The sequence below is a fragment of the Odontesthes bonariensis genome, chromosome 9 (genome assembly GCF_027942865.1).
Source record: "Odontesthes bonariensis isolate fOdoBon6 chromosome 9, fOdoBon6.hap1, whole genome shotgun sequence".
NCBI classification, from domain to species: domain Eukaryota; kingdom Metazoa; phylum Chordata; class Actinopteri; order Atheriniformes; family Atherinopsidae; genus Odontesthes; species Odontesthes bonariensis.
Genome location: NC_134514.1, coordinates 7,012,156 through 7,040,068, shown reverse-complemented (window position 1 = coordinate 7,040,068; position 27,913 = coordinate 7,012,156). Strand labels below are relative to the sequence as shown.

Here is a 27,913-nt window from a genome sequence, read left to right as displayed (position 1 = left end):
AAAAGAAGGGAAGGGAATATCTGCAGTAAAACAGACTCGCAGCTCGTTGCTGCCAAGTACGGCAGTCATGTTGTGGTTATGCTGTTGTTGCAGTGGAGTCTTACGCATTTGTTACCCTCTGATTTCACGTTTTACACTTTTTATTAACTGATGAAAAATGTGCTTAGCGTACCTACTGTCTGTTTTATAATTTAAGATATTGATAATACATAGTCTGTGTTTCAATTAAAAGGGGGAAAGAGGTACAGGAGAAGGAATTCACACTGACATGAAAGACAGAGTGCTGACAGCTAATGTTGTATCAATAGCGAGCACAGTGACAATCATTTGCTTTCCATCTCTATTCTCTATTTTTTTTCAAGTTGTCAGGTACCAATAGATTAACTATACATATACCATATGGGCCAATATGATGGGAAGTAGCTACAGGATAGCAGTCCAAGAAGGCCTTGTTAAAAGGGGAAAGGCAGACAAAATTGCGTTTTATAATACTGACAGGCTAACTGCTCCTAATTTAAGATGTAGCACCTGATGTTGAATTGACAATCAAGTATGCAGGGAATCAATCATGACTAAAAGGTTCAATCCATCATAGTTAATTTTAAATAACTCGGGGCACCAACAGAAGCTACAGTTTGTGTTTTTAGCTTTGTGTATTGCAACTTGAATATTGTTCCCTGTCAGGAGCTGATAAACTGTCGGCTCAGTGGTGGCTTGTTTTAGGCACAGAAAGTGATGGGCATGGCAGATAGATTTGTGTTGCAGATTGATTGCTTGCAAATCCAGTCAACTGAAGGTGCAACATATCAAATGAAATATTTATCTCCTGCTGTTATTTTTCAACATGGTTAATCTCCTCTTACTGCAGCTTTTTAACTATTTTGTAAGGGCTCAGATTGTTATAGAATTTTTTTTTAGCTTGTTTATTTATAGTGAGCCAGATAGATGAGATAGCTGTAATGAAAAGAAAATGGAAAAAAAGACCATTTAAAAAAAAAAAAAAAAAAAAAGACAATACACTGAGAGAATTTAGGTTATTTAGCTCAATATCAAGATGAAGCGAAAATGGCTGTTTCATGAGTTGTTCGTGAATATCTGCCTACTGGATCAAAGATAATGGTAAATACTGCCATTCAAAGTGATGGAAGCATCAGTCCACTCTTCGTGCTGTCTTCAACAAATAACTTAACTGCATTTTGATTTTAGGAACCATTTCAACCTGACAGGTCAATGATAGTGATTATTTCTCTGTGTTTTGTTCAATTTCATGTCAACGTTTTTCTCTGACAATAAAAAGAAGAATGAAAATACAAAAACAACGGGAAATTGTATCTGAAGAAATGTAGTTTACCTGCAGGTGCGAGTTGGACCCAAATGCTGTCTTACAGACAGAAAGCAGACAGGTTAAGACGATAATAAAGCTTTATTTTGATAAAACGCTAAAATGCCTAAAAGTCCAAAATCAAAAGCAAAGCAAGGAACAGAATTTTTCGTGGAAAAATGAAAGCTGCTACACATAATGACAAACAATGACAGTGATCTGACGACAAAACCTGGGGGTAGGTGATGATCAACTCAGTGCATGGCCATGAGTAAATTAAATTTGTGTGAGGCAAGAGCAGGAAGCCAATTTACTGGAATGAACAATGGAAGTGAAATCTACAAAATAGAATAGGAAATAAAGTTATCTATGATCCAGAAGGAAAAGCAATATCAAAATGAAAGAGAATAAGGTAAACCAAAGAGTGGAACATGAAAATCATGAAAAAGGGCAACTCTACGTCTGACAAAAGAAGAACACAATCCTTACCGTGACATTAACAGCTTTCCTTGCTTTTCTGTTGAGATCCAGTGTTTCCATAAATAATTACATCAGACAATTCTGCAGAACATTATTAAAATCCAAATGCATGCAGTAGAATTCATTCAAAGGCTTCGGAGCTTGGAGCAGTGAATGGACATGAAAACTGAAAAGAACACCTGCTGTTAGCTTTTAACATGATCAGGGACTCTGTTTTCCCAATGATTTGACAAACAAAAATTAATCAGCAACTACTTTCATAGAATCTTAATTGTTCATTCACATCTTCTGTTGGTCAAATCATGTGCAAAAACACGATCTTTCTCTCTGATGTTTGAAACATGCATTACCGCTTGTTTACATTCCTCGTGAAACCATTTCGAAGGCAAAGATAATAAACATTCAGCCTCTGTGTGTGATTTCTCAGAACAGCGTATGATTATTCGCTATCACTAACGAAAGATTGTCTTTTCACATTGTTTTAGATCTTGGTGCTTTCAGCACGAGGACCCGGGGTGGGGTTTCTGTGCGTGAAGGTCAAGGTGTGGTGCTCATGTGTACCTCTCCTCCTCATTCACCAGGTAAGAGTCACAGGCAAAAGGACTTGCAAAAAGCAAAAATAATTTGCTTCCTTTTTCCTTGGAATAGTTCACAAGCTCATTGCTGTTGATTCTGATTTCTACCACAGCACGTACTGCTTTTTATTACAGTGCCAAGGTGAATGATTACCCTCTTTATTTATTTATTCATTGCTTTCTATTTTGATGATTAGGTTTTGTAGCCGTCCATTCTCCTGTCCATCCATCCATGCCGCACAGATGTTAAGTGTGATAATTTATAGCAAGAACAGAGCCAGAATACAGATTCTCAGAGATCAAATTTCCTGGATCATTAGAAATGTTACACAGCCAATTATTTCACAAAGACAGAGCATAGGGACATCTTTATTGGCACATCTTGAATATCCGTCTCTACAGTTGTCCTCTAGCAGCTCTTATGTGAGCCAAGACGCATCCAGGTTTCCTGTTCGTTAGCATCAGTTCTTTTGCTCTGCACCCATTGGAGTGTTTGCAAAGGGTTCCTCAGCACCTACTGGTCCCACTTCATCTTCATATATCCTCTGTCAATCATTTTACCACATCAGACAGGACCCCAGGTGCAGACTGCGCAAAGAAGCCGTTGAGACAATCCATCTCATAACGGCATAATCAAGTGTCAGGAACATCAATAGTGCACAGGAACATCTATAACAAGCATGGGTTGGTTGCTTTGTGGAGAATCCCACAGCTAAGACTTCCAGATCCGGACTGGTAAACTGTTGATGGCTAAACAACCAGACATTGTGCTGATTGACAAACTACAAAAGAGGGCAGTCGTGATGGATGTAGCAATCCCAAATGACAACAACTTTAAGAAGGAGGAACACAAGCAGCTCAAAAAATACCAGGGGACTAAAAAGGAAATTGAAAAGATGCGGGAGGTGAAAATAACAGTGGTGTCAGTGGTAATCTGAGCAGTCAGGGCCCAAACTGGGAGAGTAACTTGAACAGATTACACGATCAACATCTCTGTTCAGAAGATTACCCAAGAACGGTAATCTTCTGAGCAACTAAGATTCTGCCTAAAACCCTCAAGCTCCCAGGCCTCTCAGACCACTCACATGAGGCGAGTGTGGAGGGCTTTTCTTTTTCCTCATGAATATAAATGTTCACTGTGGGTCTCATCATGTAATGTCCTGAAGACTCTTCATGCAGAATTGTAGAAATTAAAAATCAAACCACCATACATAAAACTCTGTTTTATTTTTTTTATTCTTCGATTTGGGTTAGATTTTATTTCTCAAAGTGAAAGCAGATTGATGGAAATCTACATTTTCTGTCATTAATGGTTATAAACTATAACCCAGATTTCAGTCACAATGACAACGTTAAATACTCTCAGGTTAGACTGCTAACATTAGGCTGACCAAGTGGATCAATATACATAGAAAATCACTTAACAGTTTAAAGTGCTTTTGATTTGAATTTAGTCCCTGCATTACTGTTTTTCACATTAATGGACTGAAAAGTAAACAAGAACTGAGAAAACACACAAAAAAATTTTTCTTTAAACACAGCTCAGTACTTCTGTCTTTATTGTTTAAGTTTAACAGTATCTATCTGTAAAGTTTTGATTTCATACTAATTATACTATGCTCATAAAGTTACGTGTGTAAAGTTGCACTGTTAGCATAGATCTGCTTTTGTAGTAAAAGTAAATGGAAGACCAACTGTTTCAAGCTTTTTAGCTTTAATTTGTATGCTCGTGTTTCCATGTTTATAGATAATGATTAAATACATAATACAGGCGACGTCATGTTCTAACTTCTCAACATTACTTACATGAGATAAAAAAAGGAAAATATATTTTTAAATGTCACAAGCATAGAATCTGTTACTGGAATGAACGCCTTGCCGAGTCGGAGCATGTCACGATTGAAATTCATATTATAAAGCGAGTTCAAACTGTGTTTGTGTTAAATTGGCTGTCGGAGGACTCTAAGACGTTAAAATGCCACTTAAATTAGATAGGTCTCATGAGTGAAAATGATTTGCAATCACTGAGATGTAAAAAGTTTTATTCTTTTCATTTCATGGCTCTGATCAGTTTTGTGTGTGTGTGTGTACGTGTGTCTCTGGTAAATAAAAGTGTTGCACTTTTATAAAGATGAAATATCATGAGCTTTAAACAAAACTGTTAGACCTATGATATCTTTTTTCCAAAGATTCTTGTTATTATTTGCATACATTTAGTATCAAGTGTTTGTAGTGTGCAGTTTGTGTTGATGTACCAACTCTGGAGTTCAGCTGCTCTGGATCCCCAACATACCACCACTCTGTCTCTGCCTTCCGTGCAGGATTACTTCCTCTGTAGATTAAGCAAAGGATGCTAACTTTGTGAGAAAACTTGGGTTTTGGCATTTGAAATAATTTAAGAGTAGCTTATCTGGTTGACCAAATGGATGTGGCTGTGTGTACAAAAGCACAACAGTCTCAAAGCAAGCAGCTTGATGTTGTTGTCAGTTCTACGCTATGCTCTATGTAATCATATATCTTAGATATATTCATTCTTAATTTGTGTCGCAGCATGGTTTGTAAAGAATACAAAACATGTGACCCAAATTATACTTGCATCAGCATGGATACCACTCGCATACAAACAGATACTCATGAATAAGATATAAAAGATTCACCCTGGATTCAAATACCTTGATAATTATTCAAAGATTAATAGGTACGAAGTCAAATAATCCCTGTCTGTGCACTTTCCTTTCAGTCGTATTACACACCTCTTGTTTCATAAGCCTAAATAAATTCATAAACACATCCATACACAAACAAGCTGTCTGGAATCAGTCCACCACCTTCTATGGCAGTTTTACCTTCTGATGCCGTCAACAGTTGATTGAATTAACCTCACGACAAATAACACGATCAACAAGGCCGTGTTTAATCCTGCTTTTTTTATTTTAGGGACCTCAGCATTATCTTATCAGACTTTATAACGACAAACAAGATCTTTTGTTTCTCCACCTTTACTGTAAAGTATATTTCAGAGCCTAAGAACAGTCGATATATATCCAGTGAGAACAGAGGAAACGTTTGGATTATTCAGTAATTATTAATCATCTTTTGTCAGAAACTGAACCAACAACTGCCTATTTATAGTCTTGGAAAGTGAAGTTGTTACTGCTGTGTTTTTCTATGTGAAAATGAGCTTTTCCAACTATCTCCAAGGATATAGCTCAGCAGAGACATTCTACTATACTTACATAGAGCATATCATTTTATAACTAAGTTACTTTCAAACATAAAAAGCAGCTCAACAGTGAAAGCATTTTTCATTTGTGTCTGTCTTCTCTTTTCTTTCACAGAGATCATCTACAGCTGGGTATTTAATGAGTTTCCCTCCTTTGTTGCTGAGGACAGTAGGCGCTTCATCTCCCAGGACACGGGGAACCTGTATATCTCGAAGGTGCAGCCCTCAGATGTTGGAAGTTACATCTGTCTGGTGAAGAACACTGTGACGAATGCCAGGGTTCTGAGCCCTCCAACTCCTCTAACCCTGAAAACTGACGGTGAGGATTTCATCGCTTAAGTCATAAACAGAATATCTCAGAGGCCTGTCTTTGATCATCTGATCTGATTGCATTGCAGATTTTGTTAGAGATATTGCAGTGTCTGCATTTTTCAGCTAAAAACATTTAGGCACAGATGAAAATCTAGAAGTAGATTTTAAATAATGCATTTTTACATTATTGCACTTTATTTTATCATAAAGAATTTAGAAAATTACAGCTCAGATTGGTTGATAGTAGTGGGGCAGACTCTTGCTGTTTCTGAGCTTCATGACGGTGGAAAGGATTTTGAATACCATACACACCATAAATAGTGAGCGATGCTTTAATGTTAGTGTGGGGGGCCTTCTTTGCTCACAATGCGTTTGGTGAAACCGGCCATCAGGGAAATCATTTTCCTGCATAAAATTAACTGAATCAATGGCCCTTGCTGTGGATGGGAGTATTCTCTTTTATACTTGCCTCTCAGGAGCCATGCTGCAGAGCTGGTTGTCAGGTTCAGGGGCGGATTTTACCTACAGCCTTTTAAAATTAGACTTCACAGAGTGTCCATCACACGGGTGCCTGTCATTGTCAAGGTTTTCGAAAACCACTGAGATTACATCCACTGTGAAGTTGAGAAAGGGTCTTTGTTCCTTTAGAATATTTTATTTTTCAAAACGCTGTCACACAACTCAACCTCTTTACGATTACATTCCTTCCTGCAAGATTCTTGCTCTATAATTGCGTAATGCTGTATGAAGTTGCCCTCTGAGACATACATATTACTTAGCACATAACCATGCTAAATTACTTTGTGTCTCTCACCAAATGTGATGCAAAATGCAGTCGGAAGGGCATGTGGTCAATCTGCTATCAGCACTCTTTAAAAATACTCTTTGTTGTTATTTTTCAACATCAAGTGAAGGAAGAGAAATCAATTTGTGCTTTTGTGAATAAACACTTAGCCTGTGATAGGTTTTTCATATGTTTGGAAGAGCAAACATCGGAAAATCACCTTAAAAGTGCTTAGATTCCACATAACTGCTAGTTTACCGATAGCCCTCAGTAAATTATGGCCAAGAGCAGATGCTTTCATGCGAAAAGAAGTTGGTTTCAAAGTACATGCATCCACAATCAGAAAGAAATTTATCTATCAAATCTATATTTGAGACATGCTATGAAAAGTGCCTCAAGAAAAAATCAGAGCAAAGCTACACTTTGCTGATGAACGTTCAGTCTAATGCCAGGCATTTATGTTTAAAGTATTCTGAATAGACGAGGAAAAATAGAGTGGTCTGGCCACAGTTTGTGTAGAAATTAGATTCTTAGGACAAGAATCTCAACACCAGCTGCCAAGCATTGTAGTAGAAATGAATGATTTGGGGTTTCTTTGCTGCCTCAAGGACCGGATGCAGCTGGCACTGATTTAACTCTGAATTCTTCATAATATGAAAGAGCACTTCAAAATGATAGTCTGGAAGTTTAACTTTAACCTTGAAGTGAAACTTTCAACAGGATAATTATCTTAAACTAAGCTTCATTGGGGAAAGGCTCAAAAAGCAGCAATTGAAGGTTATGGAGTGGGCAATTCAAAGCACAGTTTGGAATCCCCGAGAAAATCTTGTGTGGGAATAACAAACACTGCACATAAAAGAAAACCCTCAAGCATTTGAAACTGAGGGAATATTGTATGGCATACATGCATGCTCAAAAACTACAAAAAGCTGTTTTCCGAGACTGGTGGACCCAGCAGAATATTACAGTATGATTATTATTTTTTTGTTTGATAAATGGTTAAAAAAGCACATATTCCTTGTGGTTTTGCTCAAGTCTTTATTTGTAGGCAGTGGTTCAAAGATAATGAAATCAGGGCTGCATGGTTTCTTGTTTCAGCACATCATGGTGCACATGTGGAATGCTCATATTGCAGTGCATGCATTTTTCACCATATAAAGTTTTACTCAAACAAAAACTGATAGAATTTTCTTTTGCTGCTTAGTATCTATGAAATGTCCCACCATTTCTCATTTTATTAAGACATTAGATACAGACACTTTTTTAGATTGACAACACATTGAACTAAATGAGGAAGGAACATGAAAAACAAATACAAGGAAGATATCAATGCAAAAATAAATCATCCATATTAGTACAAAAAATACCATGTATTGGCTACAAAATAAAGCAAAATCATTTCTTTTGTCGGCAACTTGCACCACAAAGTTCTGCATGGGTATAAATTCCAGACTCTAATGTCAAGCAGAAGAACTAAGACGACATGTCGGATTAGCAGGACAATATGATCATTGTGAGTCAGATAGTGTAGTGATATTCACCTGCTTTGTGTAAGGAATGTTGGGAACAGGTCTAAAATTTGAATAGTATTAAAGTTCTAAATAGGATGGTGCACACTAAAAGAAAGACCAAAAATTATTTTTTTCAAGGCAGCTGTTCTCCCCTCATAATCACTACAATTATGCCAGAGTGATTCATTTTTCCCAAACGGATCTGTTCAAGTCAGCCATCTATTTTGTTCCAATTGCTGTATTTTCTCATTTTGCTTAATGAATGTGTGTTGCAGACAAATGACATATCACAATGCCAGTTTTTTCTACTATCTTGTGGCCAAATGTCGTGCTTATTTGTACAAACGTGTCAAACAAACCAAGGAGTGCAGCATGTTTTTTATTTTTCTGTCAGGCTGTGATTTCTGTGGAAGGACAGCTCAATCACCTGCAACACAAGGCGGCCAAATCAGATTTCCATTATGCCAAATACTGTCAATTTTTGTTTTCCAAGTCCTGGGAAGCTCAGTAGTCTTCTATTGTGAATTTGGATGTGAAAAAAAATGAAAATTATATTGGCACACTGCAATAACCCAAATGCTGCTGTGCCTTCAGTCGTTGGGAGTCTGACCAATTAGACACTGCAATCTGCGATTATTACACAGCAGACAGTTAAAGCTGGATCTGTGCTCGACTCGTTGCTGTCAGCTCCAACCCCGACTCTCTTAATCAAAACAAGCATCTGGGCTCCATTATACCCAGCTGGAGGCCATTGATCATCAAATCGCAATCCTGGGCAGAATGAGGCTAAACACGGAGCTCCAGACCAATGCGCTGTTTTTTAAACGGAGTTCATCTCAGAAACAAGATCTCTGATGTGATGCCTCTGTATAATTAGAAGCAACTGCAAAATATTACTGGTAGTGGCAGCAATTTTGATGTGATTATGATGGTAATTATAGAAGAACCACAGGAAATTTGAAAACGCAAAAATAAAAGCAAATAAAAATAATATAACTGCAGGAGAAACTCGTGTTTTGGGTTATTTTGTGAAAACCTTCACTGTTTCCAGTGATTTACTCAACTGCAATGAAAATAAAATGCTTTTATTAGGCATTGCCACTGGATAGGAGAAATTTGAATATGGATTTACCGTGATAAAGTGAGCATAAATAATGATTATTCATGATTTAATAAGCTTCGTATGGAGCAGTAATTTTGGTAAATGCAGAAGGTAATATAGACATAATCCATTGATAATTACTGCTCGTAATATTATATTACGAGGTGAGAGTATGTACCTCACGAATAGCAGAATGTACCCTGTCATTTATGTGCTATGCTAACAGATAATATAAATTATAAATTTATTAGAAGTTTTCATCGCCAGTACTCTTGTTATTGTCATAAGTCATTTAGTCCCTCAATGCCAGCAGTAATATCCGTGAAATAGAATGTTTTCAGGCATCTCCACGAGGGCATGCTAAAAAAAAAAAAAAAAGCACCCACTTACAATCTGTAAATCCCAGTGTAATGGTAAAGAATAATATAGGAGTTCAGTATCTGTACGTTGCAATGGTTTTTCCGAAAATAATTTTTGATATATTGCTTTTGATGAGAACAGGCAGCAGTGTTAGAGGTGTCATTTTCTCTGCCCCCCCAAATCTAATTATAGGATTAGACAAAATCAATAAAAGTAAAATCAATTAAAGTCACATTACCAGAGATCTTATGGTTTATCAGACCATTTTCTGTGATATTAATCATTCTCCTTGTATAAACCATGACTGATGCACTGATGCAGTATAGGTGGAGTACCATTCTTTTGAGCAACCTCCCAACGGATGTGACAGATTACAGTTAAAGCGGTGGTCTAGATGTCCAAAAATTGGCTGAACAATTAAGTTCAGATCAAAACGTACAAAATTAGTTATATGTCAAAATTGTATGTTTATTTTCTGTATCAAAGTTTTAAAATGTATCCTGCTTTAGATCTTTTGCTAAGCATATTAAAACATAGATGACATGGAGCGATGCTATCAGTTTGGGATTAAAACTGGTTTGGAAATTAACAAAGCACAACAGAAAAACATAATTTTCATGTGATTAATAAAAGAAATTGAAACTTGAAATGGATAGCTATGCTGCAAGGCAGCGCCGGTAATGTTTTAGCACATTGAGTCTAAATCTTGTTTTTTATGGTTCTATCAAGTCCAACCACTGAGACTGAGTATCATGTTGAATATACTATGGGAAGAACCAATGACATATTGCGAATTCATTATATGTGAAGGGCTGCTTTGGAGCCATAAATGTTAGAAATGAGATTGAAATTGAAGAGTTCTTTGGAACAAATATCATAAAACTACTTTTTCATACATAGTGGGCCACTATTCAATAACTCTACTCCTCGAGTGCATTCATTTTATCACATAAAAAATGTCAGGTACACGTAAAAAAAGTGTAATTATGTTTTTTTCAAATGTCAAGCTGGTAATTTGTCTTACTGATCATGTACTTTATAATGCATGTGGAGCAGCACCTTCAACCATGTGTCACGATATGTTTTGACATGGACACATGCAGGAAGTAGGGTTTGCAGTGCGTTCATGTGCAATTTTTTTCAGAAAAAGTGAGACCCTCATGCAATATTCATGTTGTAAACTCCAGATTAGTAAGACAGACAATATTAATTGGATCCCAGATGATGCCGTTTGCCTTTGATACACAAAATTTTCTCAGTGCCATCTGACACATCATTCTTGCAAATTGAAATAAATGGTCAGCTTAACATACAGATGAATAAACAAAGAAAACATGTCCTCTGGCTACGACTTAGACTGAAGGTGTTAGGCATTGTGGCACTTAACAAGACTGATAAGGCACTATCACTTGTGTCCTTCACAATGTGTTTGCCAACTGTCGAGTGGATTACTAATTCTTAAGGACAATTGACTCCTGTTCTCTGTTGTCACTGGAGAGTATTTGTCAGTACAACATTTTAAAGCTTTGGTTTCGTTTTGGCTTTTGGGTTTTTCTGCAATTTCTTTTATACGTTGTTAATGTGCTGCCCGTAAAGTATTTAACATGTTGATAGTGAAATGTAATTATTATCTAAATCAGTTTTTTTCATGTTAGATATTAGAAGTATGCTCAGTTGCATGCTTTGAAGTTGGTCTAAACTAGCATTAAGAGTTAAGCTAATGAACAGTGTATAAAATGAAGATGGATAGCTAAAAAGATACACCAGATGGTGGGCCTAATGTGCTTTTCACACCTGTACTGTGTATGATTTAATGTACCACATGTATTTGGAGAGATTTAAACATCAGGAGTCTTCAGGAGAATTTGATTTACTGTTGCCTATTCTTCTGCCATTGTCGCATAAATACTCATTAAATAGATACAGCTAGAATAGGAAACAGGTATCCCTATTCTTCTGAAAGCACTATAGTCAGTGTATGTGTAGCACACTGCAAGGAAACAAGAGAATGGTGGGAAACTGGAGATGAGGTAAGTTACTGCAGTAATTTGCTGGGTTTTAATGTCTTCTATCCCTCTTTCTTAACCTTTTCCAGGTGTCATGGGTGAATATGAGCCCAAAATTGAAGTACATTTTCCTACATCTGTTCTGGCTGCCAAAGGAGTGACTGTCAGGCTGGAGTGTTTTGCTCTGGGGAAGTAAGTAAACAAGGACATATTGCACAAACACAGATAGCTGTTTATTACAGCAGTATCATCTTAATCACCAGGAACAGTAAACTACACCCCATCGTTGCTCTGCTGCTGAGAGATCCTTTAGTTTGTGCTGCCTGTGTTCTTCCCTCTTCTTTAAATCTCATTATTCCATTACCTGAATAGAAAGCAGGCATATCTTGTCTTGAGGCAGTATGTTAAGTGAGTGTGGAGAAGTGCAGCATTGTAGCTCTGCTGTTAGATGGCATGTTAGTGCATGGGGGGGAAGACTGAATGGGGAATACAGCCCTAGGGAGCCATGTGTTCTTATAATTGAGAGCCCTAATGTATCTGTGTTTCTTGGTTGCTTTCAGGGTCTGTTATGAATGTAGAGGCCCAAGGTTGTAGACTTGGAAAAAAAAGAAATTGATAATAGCTGTCTACCAGGAGAGAAAACACTCTTTCTTCCAAAGAGACTGAATTCTGACCACAGTTGCTAAAAGTTAGTGTTGCTTAATGGTATCCAAGCTATTTACTGTACATATACATATCTGTATGTGTGTGTGTATTAATCATCCTCAAAGGAATACCGTGTTGCTGTTTGACATCATATATAAACTAATTATTTTTTTCATCCCAGCTGTTTACAGTTATTCCTCATTAATTATTCTTGGCAGATTGTTATCTTAAGTGCAAATAGTCTCTAATCTACAGATGACTAGAGCCATACAAGCCCTTACCTTCACTTTAGTTAATTATCAATATATTAAGTAATTTCCTGACTCTATAGGGAGTGCATAATAATCTCCTACCCCTTAGTGTTTCGCATTCAGCTAAGCAGGAGTTCCTGGATTCTTGTTAAACGACCAAATAGCTTTAGTTCTCGCCCTGTGCTTCCTCTATTAAAGTAATTTGTGCATGATGGCTTTCAGTGAGACAGTGATCCCATCGACTCCCCCTTTTACGCGGAGATGAATGATTTATCAATGTACCCTGTTAAGACATGCCAGTCTTTATATAGTGGTGAAAATGAAGTTAAAATGGGTTTTGTACTGCCGTTGATCAATATGAATGATGGCACCACTATATAATAATGGTCAGAGAAGCTCTTTGTTTGTTTTGGCCTCAGCTCAATTGTGACATGCTCTCCTAAAAGTGATGGTGCTCTTGGAGGCCACATTCAGAATTTTTTAAATGGTTGCCCATTTTATGACAATACCAAGGTGTCGAATACTGCTGCTGTGTACTTTGGCATTTCTTCCTAATGCACCAGCATTGGTAATATTAGATGCCAACAACAAACGTAGCAAACATCCTTCTGGACTATTCATTCCTGAACAAGTGACAAGTATCACATAGATGGCTGAAGGGATGATGGAAGAAAGTCAAAGGAATCATAAACATGAGCGTTCTGATTTATTTGCTATTTATTTTCCATTTCAAATGCTGTTTTACTTGCTGTTTGGCTTGGTTACAGCCACATAAGTAAAAATACAAACAAAGTCAAGTACAACCCGCATAATAATCACTTTTCATATTTACCCTTTTAATTACAACAGGATTTAAGTTCAAAGTTCAATAGCTCAGGGTGCTTTCTCAGGGTTTCAAAGCCAGCTCACCCATCATGACATTTTTCTATCAGTTCATTTTTTTTTTACCAATTAGCTGATTATTTAAAGCAGCCATGGCTGCAAACCAAACATGGCACTTAGTTTAAAACTAATTATATAACTGTCGACTACCACAATCTGAGCTGCTGGTTTTCTGCTTTCAATTTTCAATTTTTTTTATAGAATAAAATATCACGAATCACATATTTTTCTCAAGGGGTATACAGCAAATGACATCCCTCTGTCCTTAGACCCTTCATCTAACAGATGCATACACAAAAACAGCTTTAATTGAAAAACATAAACTTATGGGAGTATATGAGGAGCAATGTCACTTGTCTCCTTTGACAGGTTGAAATGACTTAATGTGGATATCAGGTGTACAGAAAAGCAACGCGGTAGATTTTTAATATACACTGTCAACAGGAAAGGCCTGGCCTCTGCCATCATTGACACATAAACACTCAGCTGTTTGTGGTTTTATATGATTCCAGGTCCTATAGAAGGATATCATAATGACGATAAAGCCTGTAAATATTGCACAGTGCAGCGGGGTTTAAAGTGTTGTGTGTTTGACAACCTGTTTCTTGCTGGCATTAACGTAGCTAAGCAATCTATTTCAGCCTGCAATGATTGGTTTACGAGACCTCCAGAAGGAGCAACTTTGACTCAAACTCTGTCAGTTAAAATCAAATCACATGCTTTTCTCTTATAAATTCTGGTCTGGCTCTTTAGTGCCAGTTTATGCAGTTTATCACTCGGCTCACTTCTACTTTTTTTATTGTGAAAACAAGAAGTCAGGATAGTAGCTATGGATTCTAATTTTCACCTATAAATAATGGCATGCTTCCTATAAACTGTCAAACAACATATTTTTTTTACTTTTAAATCCTGTCTTCACAGTCTGATCGAAAAGCAACTTTGAAAACTCCAATCCTGTTTCCATTTCAAGGGATATTGGAGTGTGAAGTTCATTGTAGTTCAAAAAGCCTTATTCATTTGATGGCTTATGCATTCAACCCACTCGTTTCCACTTAAAATATGATATACGGCATGTGCGTGGGGCTTTCATCCAAATAGCCATAGAGTAGTGGATATACTTTTAGCTTGAGTGACCTGAGCAGGAATCAAACTCTTGAATTCATGCAGCTAATTTCCTCATTGAGCAGTACCGCCCCACATTATCAGCAGCATCAGAAAGTGCCTCTTAACATAGTCCATTTTATCCTCTTGGTGCAGTGCTTAATGTGTTTGAAAGATAGTTGTTTGTGCTGAGATTATACAGGTAAAATGTGTATTTGTGTTCTATTTGGCTACTTTTTTTCTGAATAGTTTCAAATTTCCTAAAGGGACTGAGAAATAGAGAACTTAGCAAATGAGTTACATGGTATAGTATTATCTAAATCTTGATGATATAAAGGAAGCCAACTTTCCATTATATTTTGGTATTACATTTAATTTTGAACCTTTATTATTGGGCAAGACCAGATGAGGGCACAGGAATTGTACGAGACACTAATTAAGATGTAATCTTCAGAGCCTGCCCATGGGCACACACTTAAATTGAAAACTGCAACACCTTATATGAACTCTATTGTGTAAGACATTCACATTTTGTGGGTATGAAAGGCTTCGTTTATATATATTAGTCTAGCAATGACACCACGCTCAAAACAATCCAGACTCTTTTCATGTGTCATTCCACGATGGCGGAATGACCTTCCGAGCGCGACCAGAACAGGGTCTATCTATCTATCCTAACTCTTGAGGTCCCAGCTCTTCAGAGAGCATCTCCTGTCCGAGCTCTTACCCTGTACTTCCCTAACCCCTCTGCTGCACTTTCTCTTTCTGTACTTCCCTCCACGCCTGCACTTTATCTCTACACTGTCAGCTCTGACAGAGCCTGACTCGTGGTTTTCCTTCTATGTAGCTTATTGTTTGCTTTGATGTTAGCTGTAATGTTATATCCTCATTTTTAAGTCGCTTTGGATAAAAGCGTCTGCTAAATGCCAGAATGACGGAGTTCAGGATATACCAGCAGCTTTGAAGCACACTGACATGGAGAGTTTCTCATTCTTAAGCAAGGGAGCCTATTCCCTTCTGGCTGCTCCACAGTCCTGCAAGCATTTTTAGTCCCAGCACTCATTACTCAGCCTCCAAAGAGAATCCTGCCGTGGACTCTCAAAGATTCGCCGTCATGTTCCAGCCACTTCAAGGACTTTATAGATTTTCTTTGTTCTCTGGCTTGTTGGGATTTTAGTCAGGGCAAAGGTCTCCAGAATTCTCTGTTGGTAACTTATAAGTGCCTCACAACACTAAATCTGTGTGCTTCATGTTAGTTCTTATTAGTTTTTATACTATCTTTCTATCCAAGGACCATTTTTATTGCTCTTTTTGCTCACTTTTATAATAGATAGCTCTCTGTCCTGCAAGTGGGACGATACAAGTGGCAGCAGAGACCTAATTTAGTTTAATAATTTACATTCATTTGAAACTTGAAATGTTGCTTTACATTCCAATGTTCAGATAAAATGGAAATGAAAAGAAAGACAATCACTTAAACTAAAACTTACACTAATATCCCACATAACTGGGGTCAGAAATAAAAATTAGGACTGTGTTCAGTAGGAAACAATCTGTGAATCCTAATTCCACTCTATTCCCAAAATGGGCAATTCAGTGTCCTTGTGAAAGGATAGAAAAGCTCAGGGATGAAACATCCCCATCTTGGCTAAATGATTGATGGATTCACGAGAGGTTTGCTTGGTGTCACATTTCCATCTTTCAGAGACCTGTCAAATCTAGTTGTCATACAAGAACCGAGTGATACTGAGCACATTATAGGACATTCTCCTTCTGCATGTCCAAGTCATCTGTTATATAAATCTACATGGAAATGTTTTAATAAAAACATATTGACGTGGATTGGTTGAATAATAATTCTACAAACATATCAGGCCTTCTGACAACATGATTTGAACACTGTGCATCTGAAACATGGATTCTAATAGGCATCAGATGCGTGGTAGTTGGTGCCGTTAACATATGAGCAGTGGTCAATGATTTACATGTAAAGCAAGAGCAACGTGAATCCTCATCACAATGTTTCTGTACTTGAGAATCGGGAACATTTCTGCAGTATCTGACAGCAAATCAAAGGCAATATTGATATTAAGATGTCAATAGTTTTTGTCACAGTTATTGTGTTCTTTGTTCAGGGTTGCAACTATATTTATATCTTTACTATCATATTATCTGATGACCAGTCCAAAATTTAGATCACCTGATCAATCAACTGATGATGTCACATGCACTTTATTAAAGTGGACTGTACATAAGGAAGTGCAGGTACTCTGTACATGTTTATGCATAGAGGCGTCTATCATAGATAAAATATTTTGGTTGTGTAATTCAACGTAACATTGTTTTAGATGTAGCTGTGTATAAATGCAGCTGTATATAGATGCAGCTGTGTATAGATCCAGCTGTATATAGATGCAGCTGTATATAGATGCAGCTGTGTATAGATGTAGCTGTGTATAAATGCAGCTGTGTATAGATGCAGCTGTGTATAAATGCAGCTGTATATAGATGCAGCTGTGTATAGATGCAGCTGTGTATAGATCCAGCTGTATATAGATGCAGCTGTATATAGATGCAGCTGTGTATAGATGCAGCTGTATATAGATGCAGCTGTATATAGATGCAGCTGTGTATAGATGTAGCTGTGTATAAATGCAGCTGTGTATAGATGTAGCTGTGTATAAATGCAGCTGTGTATAGATGCATCTGTGTATAAATGCAGCTGTGTATAGATGTAGCTGTGTATAGATGCAGCTGTGTATAGATGCATCTGTGTATAGATGTAGCTGTGTATAGATGCATCTGTTAATAGATGCAGCTGTATATAGATGCAGCTGTGTATAGATGCAGCTGTGTGTAGATGCAGCTGTGTGTAGATGCATCTGTTAATAGATGCAGCTGTATATAGATGCAGCTGTATATAGATGCAGCTGTGTATAGATGCAGCTGTGTATAGATGCAGCTGTGTGTAGATACAGCTGTGTGTAGATACAGCTGTATATAGATGCTGCTGTGTACAGATGCAGCTGTGTGTAGATGCATCTGTTAATAGATGCAGCTGTATATAGATGCAGCTGTGTATAGATGCAGCTGTGTGTAGATGCAGCTGTGTGTAGATGCATCTGTTAATAGATGCAGCTGTATATAGATGCAGCTGTGTATAGATGCAGCTGTGTGTAGATGCAGCTGTGTGTAGATGCAGCTGTGTGTAGATGCAGCTGTGTATAAATGCAGCTGTATGTAGATGCAGCTGTGTGTAGATGCAGCTGTGTATAGATGCAACTGTATATAGATGCAGCTGTATATAGATGCAGCTGTATATAGATGCAGCTGTGTGTAGATGGAGCTGTGTATAGATGCAGCTGTGTATAGATGCAGCTGTATATAGATGCAGCTGTATATAGATGCAGCTGTATATAGATGCAGCTGTGTATAGATGCAGCTGTGTGTAGATGCAGCTGTGTGTAGATGCAGCTGTGTGTAGATGCAGCTGTGTATAAATGCAGCTGTATATAGATGCAGCTGTGTGTAGATGCAGCTGTGTATAGATGCAGCTGTATATAGATGCAGCTGTATATAGATGCAGCTGTGTATAGATGCAGCTGTATATAGATGCAGCTGTATATAGATGCAGCTGTATATAGATGCAGCTGTGTATAGATGCAGCTGTGTATAGATGCATCTTCATATAGATGCAGCTGTGTATAGATGCAGCTGTGTATAGATGCAGCTGTATATAGATGCAGCTGTGTATAGATGCAGCTGTGTATAAATGCAGCTGTGTACAGATGCAGCTGTGTGTAGATGCAGCTGTATATACAGCTGTATATAGATGCAGCTGTGTATAGATGCAGCTGTGTGTAGATGCAGCTGTGTGTAGATGCAGCTGTGTGTAGATGCAGCTGTGTATAAATGCAGCTGTATATAGATGCAGCTGTGTGTAGATGCAGCTGTGTATAGATGCAGCTGTATATAGATGCAGCTGTATATAGATGCAGCTGTGTATAGATGCAGCTGTGTATAGATGCAGCTGTATATAGATGCAGCTGTATATAGATGCAGCTGTATATAGATGCAGCTGTGTATAGATGCAGCTGTGTATAGATGCATCTTCATATAGATGCAGCTGTGTATAGATGCAGCTGTGTATAGATGCAGCTGTATATAGATGCAGCTGTGTATAAATGCAGCTGTGTACAGATGCAGCTGTGTGTAGATGCAGCTGTATATACAGCTGTATATAGATGCAGCTGTGTATAGATGCATCTGTGTATAGATGGAGCTGTGTATAGATGCAGCTGTATATAGATGCAGCTGTGTGTAGATACAGCTGTATATACAGCTGTATATAGATGCAGCTGTGTATAGATGCAGCTGTGTATAGATACAGCTGTATATACAGCTGTATATAGATGCAGCTGTGTATAGATGCAGCTGTGTATAGATGCAGCTGTGTGTAGATACAGCTGTGTGTAGATACAGCTGTATATACAGCTGTATATAGATGCAGCTGTGTATAGATGCAGCTGTGTATAGATGCAGCTGTATATAGATGCAGCTGATATACATTGTATAATTTACAACACTGTTATTCTTCTTGCAGTCCAGTGCCAACAATCACATGGAGGAAGATAAATGGCAACATCCCTAAAAAAGCAAGACTGCGGAAATCCCAGGCAGTGCTAGAGATTTCCAATATCCAGCTGGAAGACTCGGGAACTTATGAATGCAAAGCTGAGAATCTGAGAGGAGGCACTGCTTTCAAAGGGCATCTACAGGTCTACAGTGAGTCTAAATATAATAAAATTTACATTCTTTTTTTCTTCATCTGCATTTCGGGAGAAAAAAATGTGTGAATGTGTTTTTATGGTAGTAAGTGACATGCATACAATGTGACTGTTGGGGCGAGTCATGCACTCATGCTCCTTTTCCCTGCTGGTTTGTCTAGATCCTTTTTCCTTTGTTCAGCCACCATACATAATCCAAGAGAAAGCATAGTGTTGATATTCCAGGAATATCAGTCCACATAATTTTTCTACTTTAAGTTTCCAAGCAATTCTCATAATATAATCTTTGCTAGTTACTGTGTTGTCAAACTCAAAGCAAGGGACTGTTAGCAGTCCTTTGAAATTCTCTGAATAGGTCCAAGGACTAATTATAAATCCAGCTCATTAACCTCAAGCAAGTTTTTTTTATCAAATTCAGGGGCTTGTTTGAGCTGAAAGACGTGGGTTTTGAACAAGAAACAAGAGGTCTGCTGTGTTTTGTTTTGAAGTAAATCTCTAGTTTTGATAGACTGATGTGATTTTCATAATAGGATTTGACTTGAAGAACACATGCATTTGCAATTAAACTGCAGTGAGAATGTTTTTAATATTATTTCTAACCATAAAGAAAAAATGCATTATTTATAAAGAGATCAATTCTTGGGAATGCTAATGGTTAGGCCCAAAGCTTATAACACTATTTTTTCAGTTTAGATTGAATTCAGGTATGCATTATTACATTTGTTTACCATCATAACACCGCTAGAACATGCAAATTTAATATGTTCAAAATATACCATATGTACTAATATATTAGTTTCAAAAGGAACACAAGTATTTAAGTTTTGAGCTTGACTTCAGTTTCAAACCTGACAATAAAAGGAACAAAAAAGTGTCCCTGAATTACTGCCTTTACCACTTATATAAGCTGATGCATGTCTCCATTTTCTCTTTGTCTGTGCCTTGTGCACAGGACCAAGGTAATGGACTGCCTCAACCTTGGTGGGACACTTTTCCAAGGCCTTGTACTTCTTTGCAACCTCCATTCTGTTGACATCACAAGGAGAATAGGGGACCTAATTTGCAGCAGCCTCACACTAAATGTAATTTACACAGGTCAGATGGTAGTTTGAACTTTCATTGTGAGGGAGACCTCCCTGACCATAATCATTCAATCAAACCACACAAAAAGTGTTCTACTGAAGCTGGCATATGCATGGAATAGAAAAAAAAAGCATGCCTGCTGTGTGGCATGGAAGAAGCAGCTCGATAGTGAGTGTATTCTCCTCTCTACACTCCAGACAAAAAAATACATCACAGTGCAGTGTCCTGGGTCCTCAGGTCTGGAAGATGTGTCATTCTATACACTAACTTGCATTATTCATTTTGATAGTATTTTATAATCCGGAGAGAAAACCAAGACCAAAATATATAAGAAATTTATATGAAGCCTTGTCAAAATGAGCAAAGGGTTCCTCCTAAGTTTGATACATGCCCCTATCAGTGAGATCACATTATCCTTAATTTACAGTAAGTTATCCTAGAAATTGAGCCTATGTCAAGGTATTTTCAGTACTGGTTGAACATGTAATTGTAAAGTTATAGACAGTATTCTATTGTCATCAAAGCCTTACAACTGGATGCTTATATCGACATACAGTACGGATTGATGTTGCCATGTATATTTCTACCAGACAAATAAAAGGGGTTAGAATAGCAAAGAAAAACAACACTGAAAGACTACCCTTTGGATTTGTTCATGTAAATGTCATAATCTTGTAAATGTGAAAGAATTGAAAAAAAAATTCACTACAGACAAGAGCCTCTAGATGAAAAGAGACTACAAGATTAAAAGAAAAACATACACCCTGCATGGTGTTCAGAGCTCGGGTCGGGGTAGACACTTTCTGCAGTGTGTGGAATTGAACAGGACATGTGAAGGAACCTTGGAAGCACAGCAAGTGTGAAGGCTACATGAAGAAGGAGAGGGGGAAAGTTTGATGTTAAAAAAGCTGAAAGGCAGTTGTCTAGTTTGCATGGATCATGCAGCAGCCGTACAGTGGAAGGGGAAAAAAAGGGTTGTCACAGACGAATAACTTTAGGAAACAAACAAGAAAAAGTACTCCGGAGGTTATTCAACTGGGACTGATTTCAGCATGTTCATTTTCTCTAGTTACAATTACATCCCTACAGTTTGGAGTATGCAAGCTACTCAATGACACAAAAACATGAAAGTGTTCCGCATGAAAGTTTCTGAGTAGAGAGAAAGCTTTTCTGTTTAACATTTATGCAACTCTTCCAAAAGAGCATCAGCTTAGTGTTTTGTGTAAATACATGCTTCTACTTTAAATACACAATAACTGAATATATGCAATGAGTTCCTTCTCGCATTTGTCTTACATACATTGTGCTTTAATATTGTGTTTGTACCCATCTAAATGTATTTAGATTAGCAGTATGTAAAAAAAAAACAGGACATTAAAAAAAAAAATCAGGTGTTTGGGACGAATGATAAAGAATCAAAATAACTGCAGAATACTGTTTAATTCTGTTTAATCAACTAATATTTGCAGCTCTCTCACTTTTATTATTACGACCTCGTGAATTGCTTTAGCATTTTTTCTCCTGTGTAAGTACAGACAACCATACTTGTGCCTTGTGTGTGTTTCAATGATATATTACTTATTCTTGTCTTTTTTTCTATCCTCAAGCCCTCCCTCAGTGGGTCAGAATGATTAATGACACTCAGATGGATAGTGGAGAGAAGCTCCAGTGGGAGTGCAAGGCCATCGGGAGGCCCCGGCCCACCTATCGCTGGCTTCGTAATGGTTTGCCCTTGACATCCCAGGTATCTTTAATGCACAGTACCCTCTTCTTCAGTGATTGCACAACAAAACATCTGAATTCATTCTTAAACTACATGTCCACTTTATTCAGTAGTATCATGTAGTTGGTTCATACTGTTTTCTTGTCACAGGGTCGTGTTGAAATCGTGAACGGAGAGCTGATCATTCACAAAGTGCAGCAGACGGATTCAGGAATGTACCAATGTGTTGCTGAAAACAAATATGGGACCATCTACTCCAATGCTGAGCTCAAGATTTTAGGTAGTTACTCCCGGTTTATCAAATGGGACATTTAAAATTTCATGTGGTTACTTTTTCCTTCCAGCATTTTTCTTGATGCTTCAAGCATCCAAACCAAGCATCGTGACATCTGAAGAAAGATCTGACATGATAGGTTAGGGAGATTGAAATTCAAGTGGGGACCGCTGAGCTGTGAGATATGCTGATTGCCAATCAATGCTCCCTGATTTAACCCAGGCAGTGCAAAGCATGAATAAAAGAGGGCTCTCATGCTTATATTCACTGAGGTGTCTGCAAGCATCAAGTTGAGGAGAGTCTGCTACATTTTGTTTTTACTCTGAGGAGAATCAAACCCAGTGACTTGTAGATATAGATTAATGATACCAAACATGAGGAGAGACATAAGTGGTTACATGGATTTTAATGACTCCATTAAGATCTTATCTGTACTCTGTTTGTAATCACAGTAGAATAACCATTACAAAAAAAAGCTTCACTTTGCTTTACTTTCATTGATATTTTTTAGACAGTGATTGCTATTATCGTTTATAATCAGCTGTAATTATTGATTATTGCCTACTCGCACTACTATTATGCTTTTTGAATAAGTTTAATCATAACCAGCGTGTTTACTAGGAACTTTAAGGACAATGAAAAGCAGGGAAACTGTCTTCTTCATACCTACATATTCAGGCTAAAACATTACAGTGAAACTGAATAGCTGTCGACTGTTCTGTGCTGATGCGCCGTTTCCTGTCATCTTCTATACGAGGACACATCGGGTGATACCCATTCCCCTTCCATGTTTCCCTGAGGGACACTGTGATTTGCTGTCTTTATGACTTGCACTTTTCTGAAGAGGGATCTGTGGCATTTGGAAAATCTTACTGTAAATGAATACTTTTTTCTCCAGTTTAAACCATCAGTTTTAGCTCGGTGTAAAACAACCACAGCTAAGTCGGGTTAAATCCAAGGTGTTTGTCTACAAACGTTAAAAGTTTGAGATTTTTAATGAGCTTGATCATAAGTGACAGTTAAATACTTCTACCCCCCTTAGAGTCACAGTCACATTGGGGATATTTGGAAGCAGTTGATGAATATTTTCATAACTTAACCCTCCGGGCACGTCTTCCCAATGACCTGTGGTCTGTGTAGATGTCCAGAGGCAAACACTATCAGGACAGATTACATGACTAATAACAGCCTGCAGATGAGCGATCACTGGGGGCTACACGGGGGGCAGCAGCTGCCCTCACATCTGTGATCTCGTCCCAGATCCAGTTCTTCTGGGAGAGTGGCGGGTGAGGCTGTACGTGTGCTGCCACCAGCTTTGATTAAAACAAATACACATAGCAACTGGTCTGATTTCTGCTCCTTTTGGGGTCTGGAGAGACTTCTGCCGCTCAGACAACAACTCAGGCTCAAACACACAAGTGTTACAGGGAGAGGGTCAGCCTGTAGCTACAGAGGGGATTGAATTGTCATTGTGTATAATGTCACCTATGAAACATCATTCAAGATTTGAATAATGAAAGTCGACAAAGCCCTACAGGCTGGAGATGCCCTTGATGTGTAGCATGATGGGCTTCAAATGAAGTGCCTGAAGTGTTTGTCAGACATTTACTGGTTAATGCGTTCTCTTCAGCAACTCATAATTGTTGCAGGGTTTATGTGATTAATTTATTATCTGCTCAAGCAGTGTGGTTGAATATTGTTTGGAAACAACATACATAAAAGCTGCAAATCATTCAACCATGTCACAAGACATATAGTCACTAATTAGGTGGAAAAACGAATTCTATATTTATATATTTGTAGTGGAAACTGAAGTAGGGCAGTTTATTTAAGCAAAAAACATGCTTAGCTGTACTCCACGTGGAAACCTTTGTTACTTGAAAGATACACAGTTTTCATCAAGCAGTGCTTTGAATAGCATCAGTCATTTTTAACTAAAAAATGCAGGACTAGTATTTTCTGTGTAATTATTTTTAATATGGCATTTTAGCAACCACTCATTGATTAAAACTGCAGTTCATTAAGCTTTTCGCTTTATTGCAAAAAGGAAGGAAACACTGAATAAATAGAATGTTTTTTTCATTTTGTGCTTTTTACTGTGACAAAGTGATGATCTTACAAGATTATCTTAGCCGTCGGTTATTCTTTTGTGAAACTAAAATGTAATTCAAATCAAATCAAATTTATTTGTATAGCACGTTTCATGTACAAAACAATTCAAAGTGCTTTACATAAAATAAAAGCATTGCAGCAGGGAGTGTAAGAAGCATTAAAAATACATAAAATAATATAAAGAGAAACAAATAAAATCATTTAAATGAATTTAAAAACAAGCAACAGTCCAGATAAGTTCAAAGATATCGTGGAGATTTCATGCATAGACACATGAGAAAAGAAATGTTTTTAACCTGGATTTAAAAATGTCTCCATATGGTGAAAGTTTAATCTCCACTGGCAGTTTGTTCCACTTGTTTGCAGCATAACAGCTAAATGCTGCTTCTCCATGTTTAGTCTGGACTCTGGACTGGACCAGCTGACCTGAGTCCTTGGATCTCAGAGCTCTGCTGGCTTTATATTCTCTGAACAGATCACAGATTGATTTTGACTGTAACTGTGTCAGACCTGCTCATAATACTAACACAATAAGTAGCATTCTACCTGTATACTTACATGCTGTTTTCATGAGATCTGCTCTGATGTCCCCCCTTTGTTCTATGCTACAGTGATTTGAGTAAAATAGACTTTTATGTAGTTATTTATTTAGTCCAGTGTCGTACTAACGTAGTCAAAGAGCCGCAGTGACATCCAGTAATGTCTGTTTTCACTAATAATAGTTTGAACTAGTTACAGAAAACCTGTACAGTGATGTATACACACCAGCATAGTCCATTCATTTTATCTAGATTCATTTGATTATATGTCACAAAGAAAGTCCAACGTTATGAAACTCAGCATGATTTTAAGAATTGTGTTGATACGCGTAATAAATCATATAAACTGCTGTAAGATTTATGTCAGCATACAAGAGTATGACATAGTTTTTAGGATTGTTTATTTATTTTTCTTATTCATATTAAAATGTTGTACGTTTGTCCTACACAGCGTCAGCACCTGTCTTTGTCCCCAATCCCATACGGGTCATAGCCACCCTTGGAAAAGATGTGTCCTTAGAATGCAAACCACGGGCGTCACCTAAACCGAGGATAACATGGAGGAGAGGAGACAGGCGGATACAACCAAATAAAAGGTACGGCACATGTGGGATTCACTGCAACATGTTTGCACATTCGAGGTTCCTCATTTTGGATTGTCAGAGTGTAAAGAAAATTAGCGTGTGTACTGGTACAACTCTTGTACAACATGTTCACTTGTGTTCAACCTTAATCCCTTTAATGTGCACTTAAAAGAGTGATCGGTTCGAGTTTTTGCCTGTCTGTTTCTGAAATGAGACATTTTAGACTTTGAGCAAGGAGTTTGGCTTGTAATAGAATTTTATCAAACTTAATTACCTATTACAGTATGAATTAAGTTTGTCTCCCTCAGTATTCTTATATGTTATTCATCATAGTTTAATGGGGTTAATTCAACTGTTATCATTTCGGGCCAGACTTTGAGGTATTGTATACATGTCTTGTTGTAACACATCACTGTTTCATTACTGTTCCTGAAATTAAGTGTCAGTGCTAAAATAAAACACCTTAGGTACTGGCAAGGCTCTGGAGACGTTTGTTCAGTTCCACCTCCTCGTCAAGGGTGCTGACAATTTAGACCCTGCAATTGCATTTTGGAATTGGCGTGCAGTTTGATGCCTCATCTTTTATGAAAAAGCATCTCTTCAGCACACCTAGAGGGGGCTGAGCAGGGCAAGGGTCCATCAATCAAACTGAGCGACGCTGCTGAAATTATCACTCACCGCTGAGCATCACAAGTTTCCAGCGAGAGAACGGGAAGTTTGTTTATCGGCCAAGATTAAGCAGTCTGTTCAACAGCTGCACAGCAAGGGCAGTGAGTTTATTATCAGATCCTCTGTGTGCTGCTCCATCAAACAGGCAGTGTCAAATCTTGAATCCTCCAACAGGTGAATGCTAGCACTAGGTTTTAGTTCAACATTGTAATCTCGTGGAGTAGTGAAAATAAGCAAATTGTTGAATATTCCAGGTAAATCTTATATTTCCTTTAGTGGAACTGAAAGATGGTTAGTGAGTGTGTTGCACTCAAATGGTGATTAATGACCCTAGCTGCTCTTGATCAGATAAGGTCTTTGAGGTATTTGTCAAACTCCTGAAAATCGATTTTTCCAGTGTTGATTTCCTATAAAGTGTACAGATTCCCATCTGTTTGACCGCCTTTATCTTTTCATTTTATCTGGCATCAAACGGAGTTTGTCAAAAGAGAGCCCAAAAGTGTGACCAAAATATATTGGCCAAACAGCTGGTTAATCTCTCCTCTCAGAGCAATCCATCTTTGACTATTAGGTGCTGGCACTACAGATGTATGCGGCTCATTTTCTTCATAATCTCTCAGTAAGTAATCCTAACTTGAGAAGCTGTACAAAGTGCTTTTATCATCTGAAACTGAAATCCAATTAGAATTTGACAGTCCTAATAGGCTGTCCTTTGCAACCTAAGAGCACCATAGTGAGTTAATGAAGTGTATGACACTGTGTTTAGGAGAGTCACTGTTTAAATGGAGATCAACCTTGTGTAAGGGTGATTGCTATCTGAAATGGCTGAAACAAAGAAGAGGAGCAGTGCATTTTCAGGTCTTGGCAGGGTGACTCTTGCAAGGATTTTCTGCCATTATCTATAGTAAAGAGTCTATGGATGGAGGGACGTTCTATTCTTGGAAGAGAAGAAATCGAAACGGATTCACGTTTATCTGGCATTGACAGCTGTGCCAACTTAATGAAGGTTTGTAATTAACATGGATTTCCGGTAATGTTTAAGGCTTTTGTCTCTTAAATAGAAGGTATTAATCCCATTAGTTTGAAAGTATGCAGCGGACACATTTGAAATCCACACTCTTTGTTTCAGACAATAGGTGAATAATTTGGCAAAATTCAGTAGATTTGCCAAATTTTTAAAAGTATGTCATAGTTTACTAATTTATCATATAATTATTCTGCAGCCTGTTTGATTTCACCTCCAAAACCTTGCTTCAGATCAAAAGATATGTTTTCAAATTATCTAAATTTGACAAGGTGTGGTGTTAGGGAGGACACGGATGCAGACTTTCAAAAATAAAGGTTGATTTATTAACAACAAAACAAAGTGCAAACAAAAAGCGCAGCAACTCTGGATTCAAAAGACTTAACTTAGAAAAGGCAAACAAAAGACTTGGCATGAATAAATAAAATAAATACTTAACTTGGGGAAATGACAAGGAACATGGAACAAACAGGTATCGTAGCATGTATGCAAACAGGGCAGTGTAAAGCAAAGATCCGGCAAACTGACAGGGGAGCCAGGAAACTAAATAGGGAGTGAGAGTGAT

General features: G+C 37.7%; 1 protein-coding gene across 5 annotated transcripts in view; it reads left to right on the top strand.

Annotated features, from left to right (window-relative positions):
• cntn5 (contactin 5) overlaps window positions 1-27,913 on the top strand; it is a 119,955-nt gene that overhangs the window by 69,241 nt on the left and 22,801 nt on the right. For all 5 annotated transcript variants that reach the window (XM_075472901.1, XM_075472906.1, XM_075472902.1 and 2 more), the window contains 7 exons: window positions 2,287-2,382; window positions 5,715-5,918; window positions 11,764-11,866; window positions 19,157-19,338; window positions 22,031-22,167; window positions 22,297-22,426; window positions 25,523-25,667. In XM_075472901.1, coding sequence (XP_075329016.1) covers window positions 2,287-2,382; window positions 5,715-5,918; window positions 11,764-11,866; window positions 19,157-19,338; window positions 22,031-22,167; window positions 22,297-22,426; window positions 25,523-25,667 — 997 coding nt within the window. The remainder of the gene's footprint in view (window positions 1-2,286; window positions 2,383-5,714; window positions 5,919-11,763; window positions 11,867-19,156; window positions 19,339-22,030; window positions 22,168-22,296; window positions 22,427-25,522; window positions 25,668-27,913) is intronic.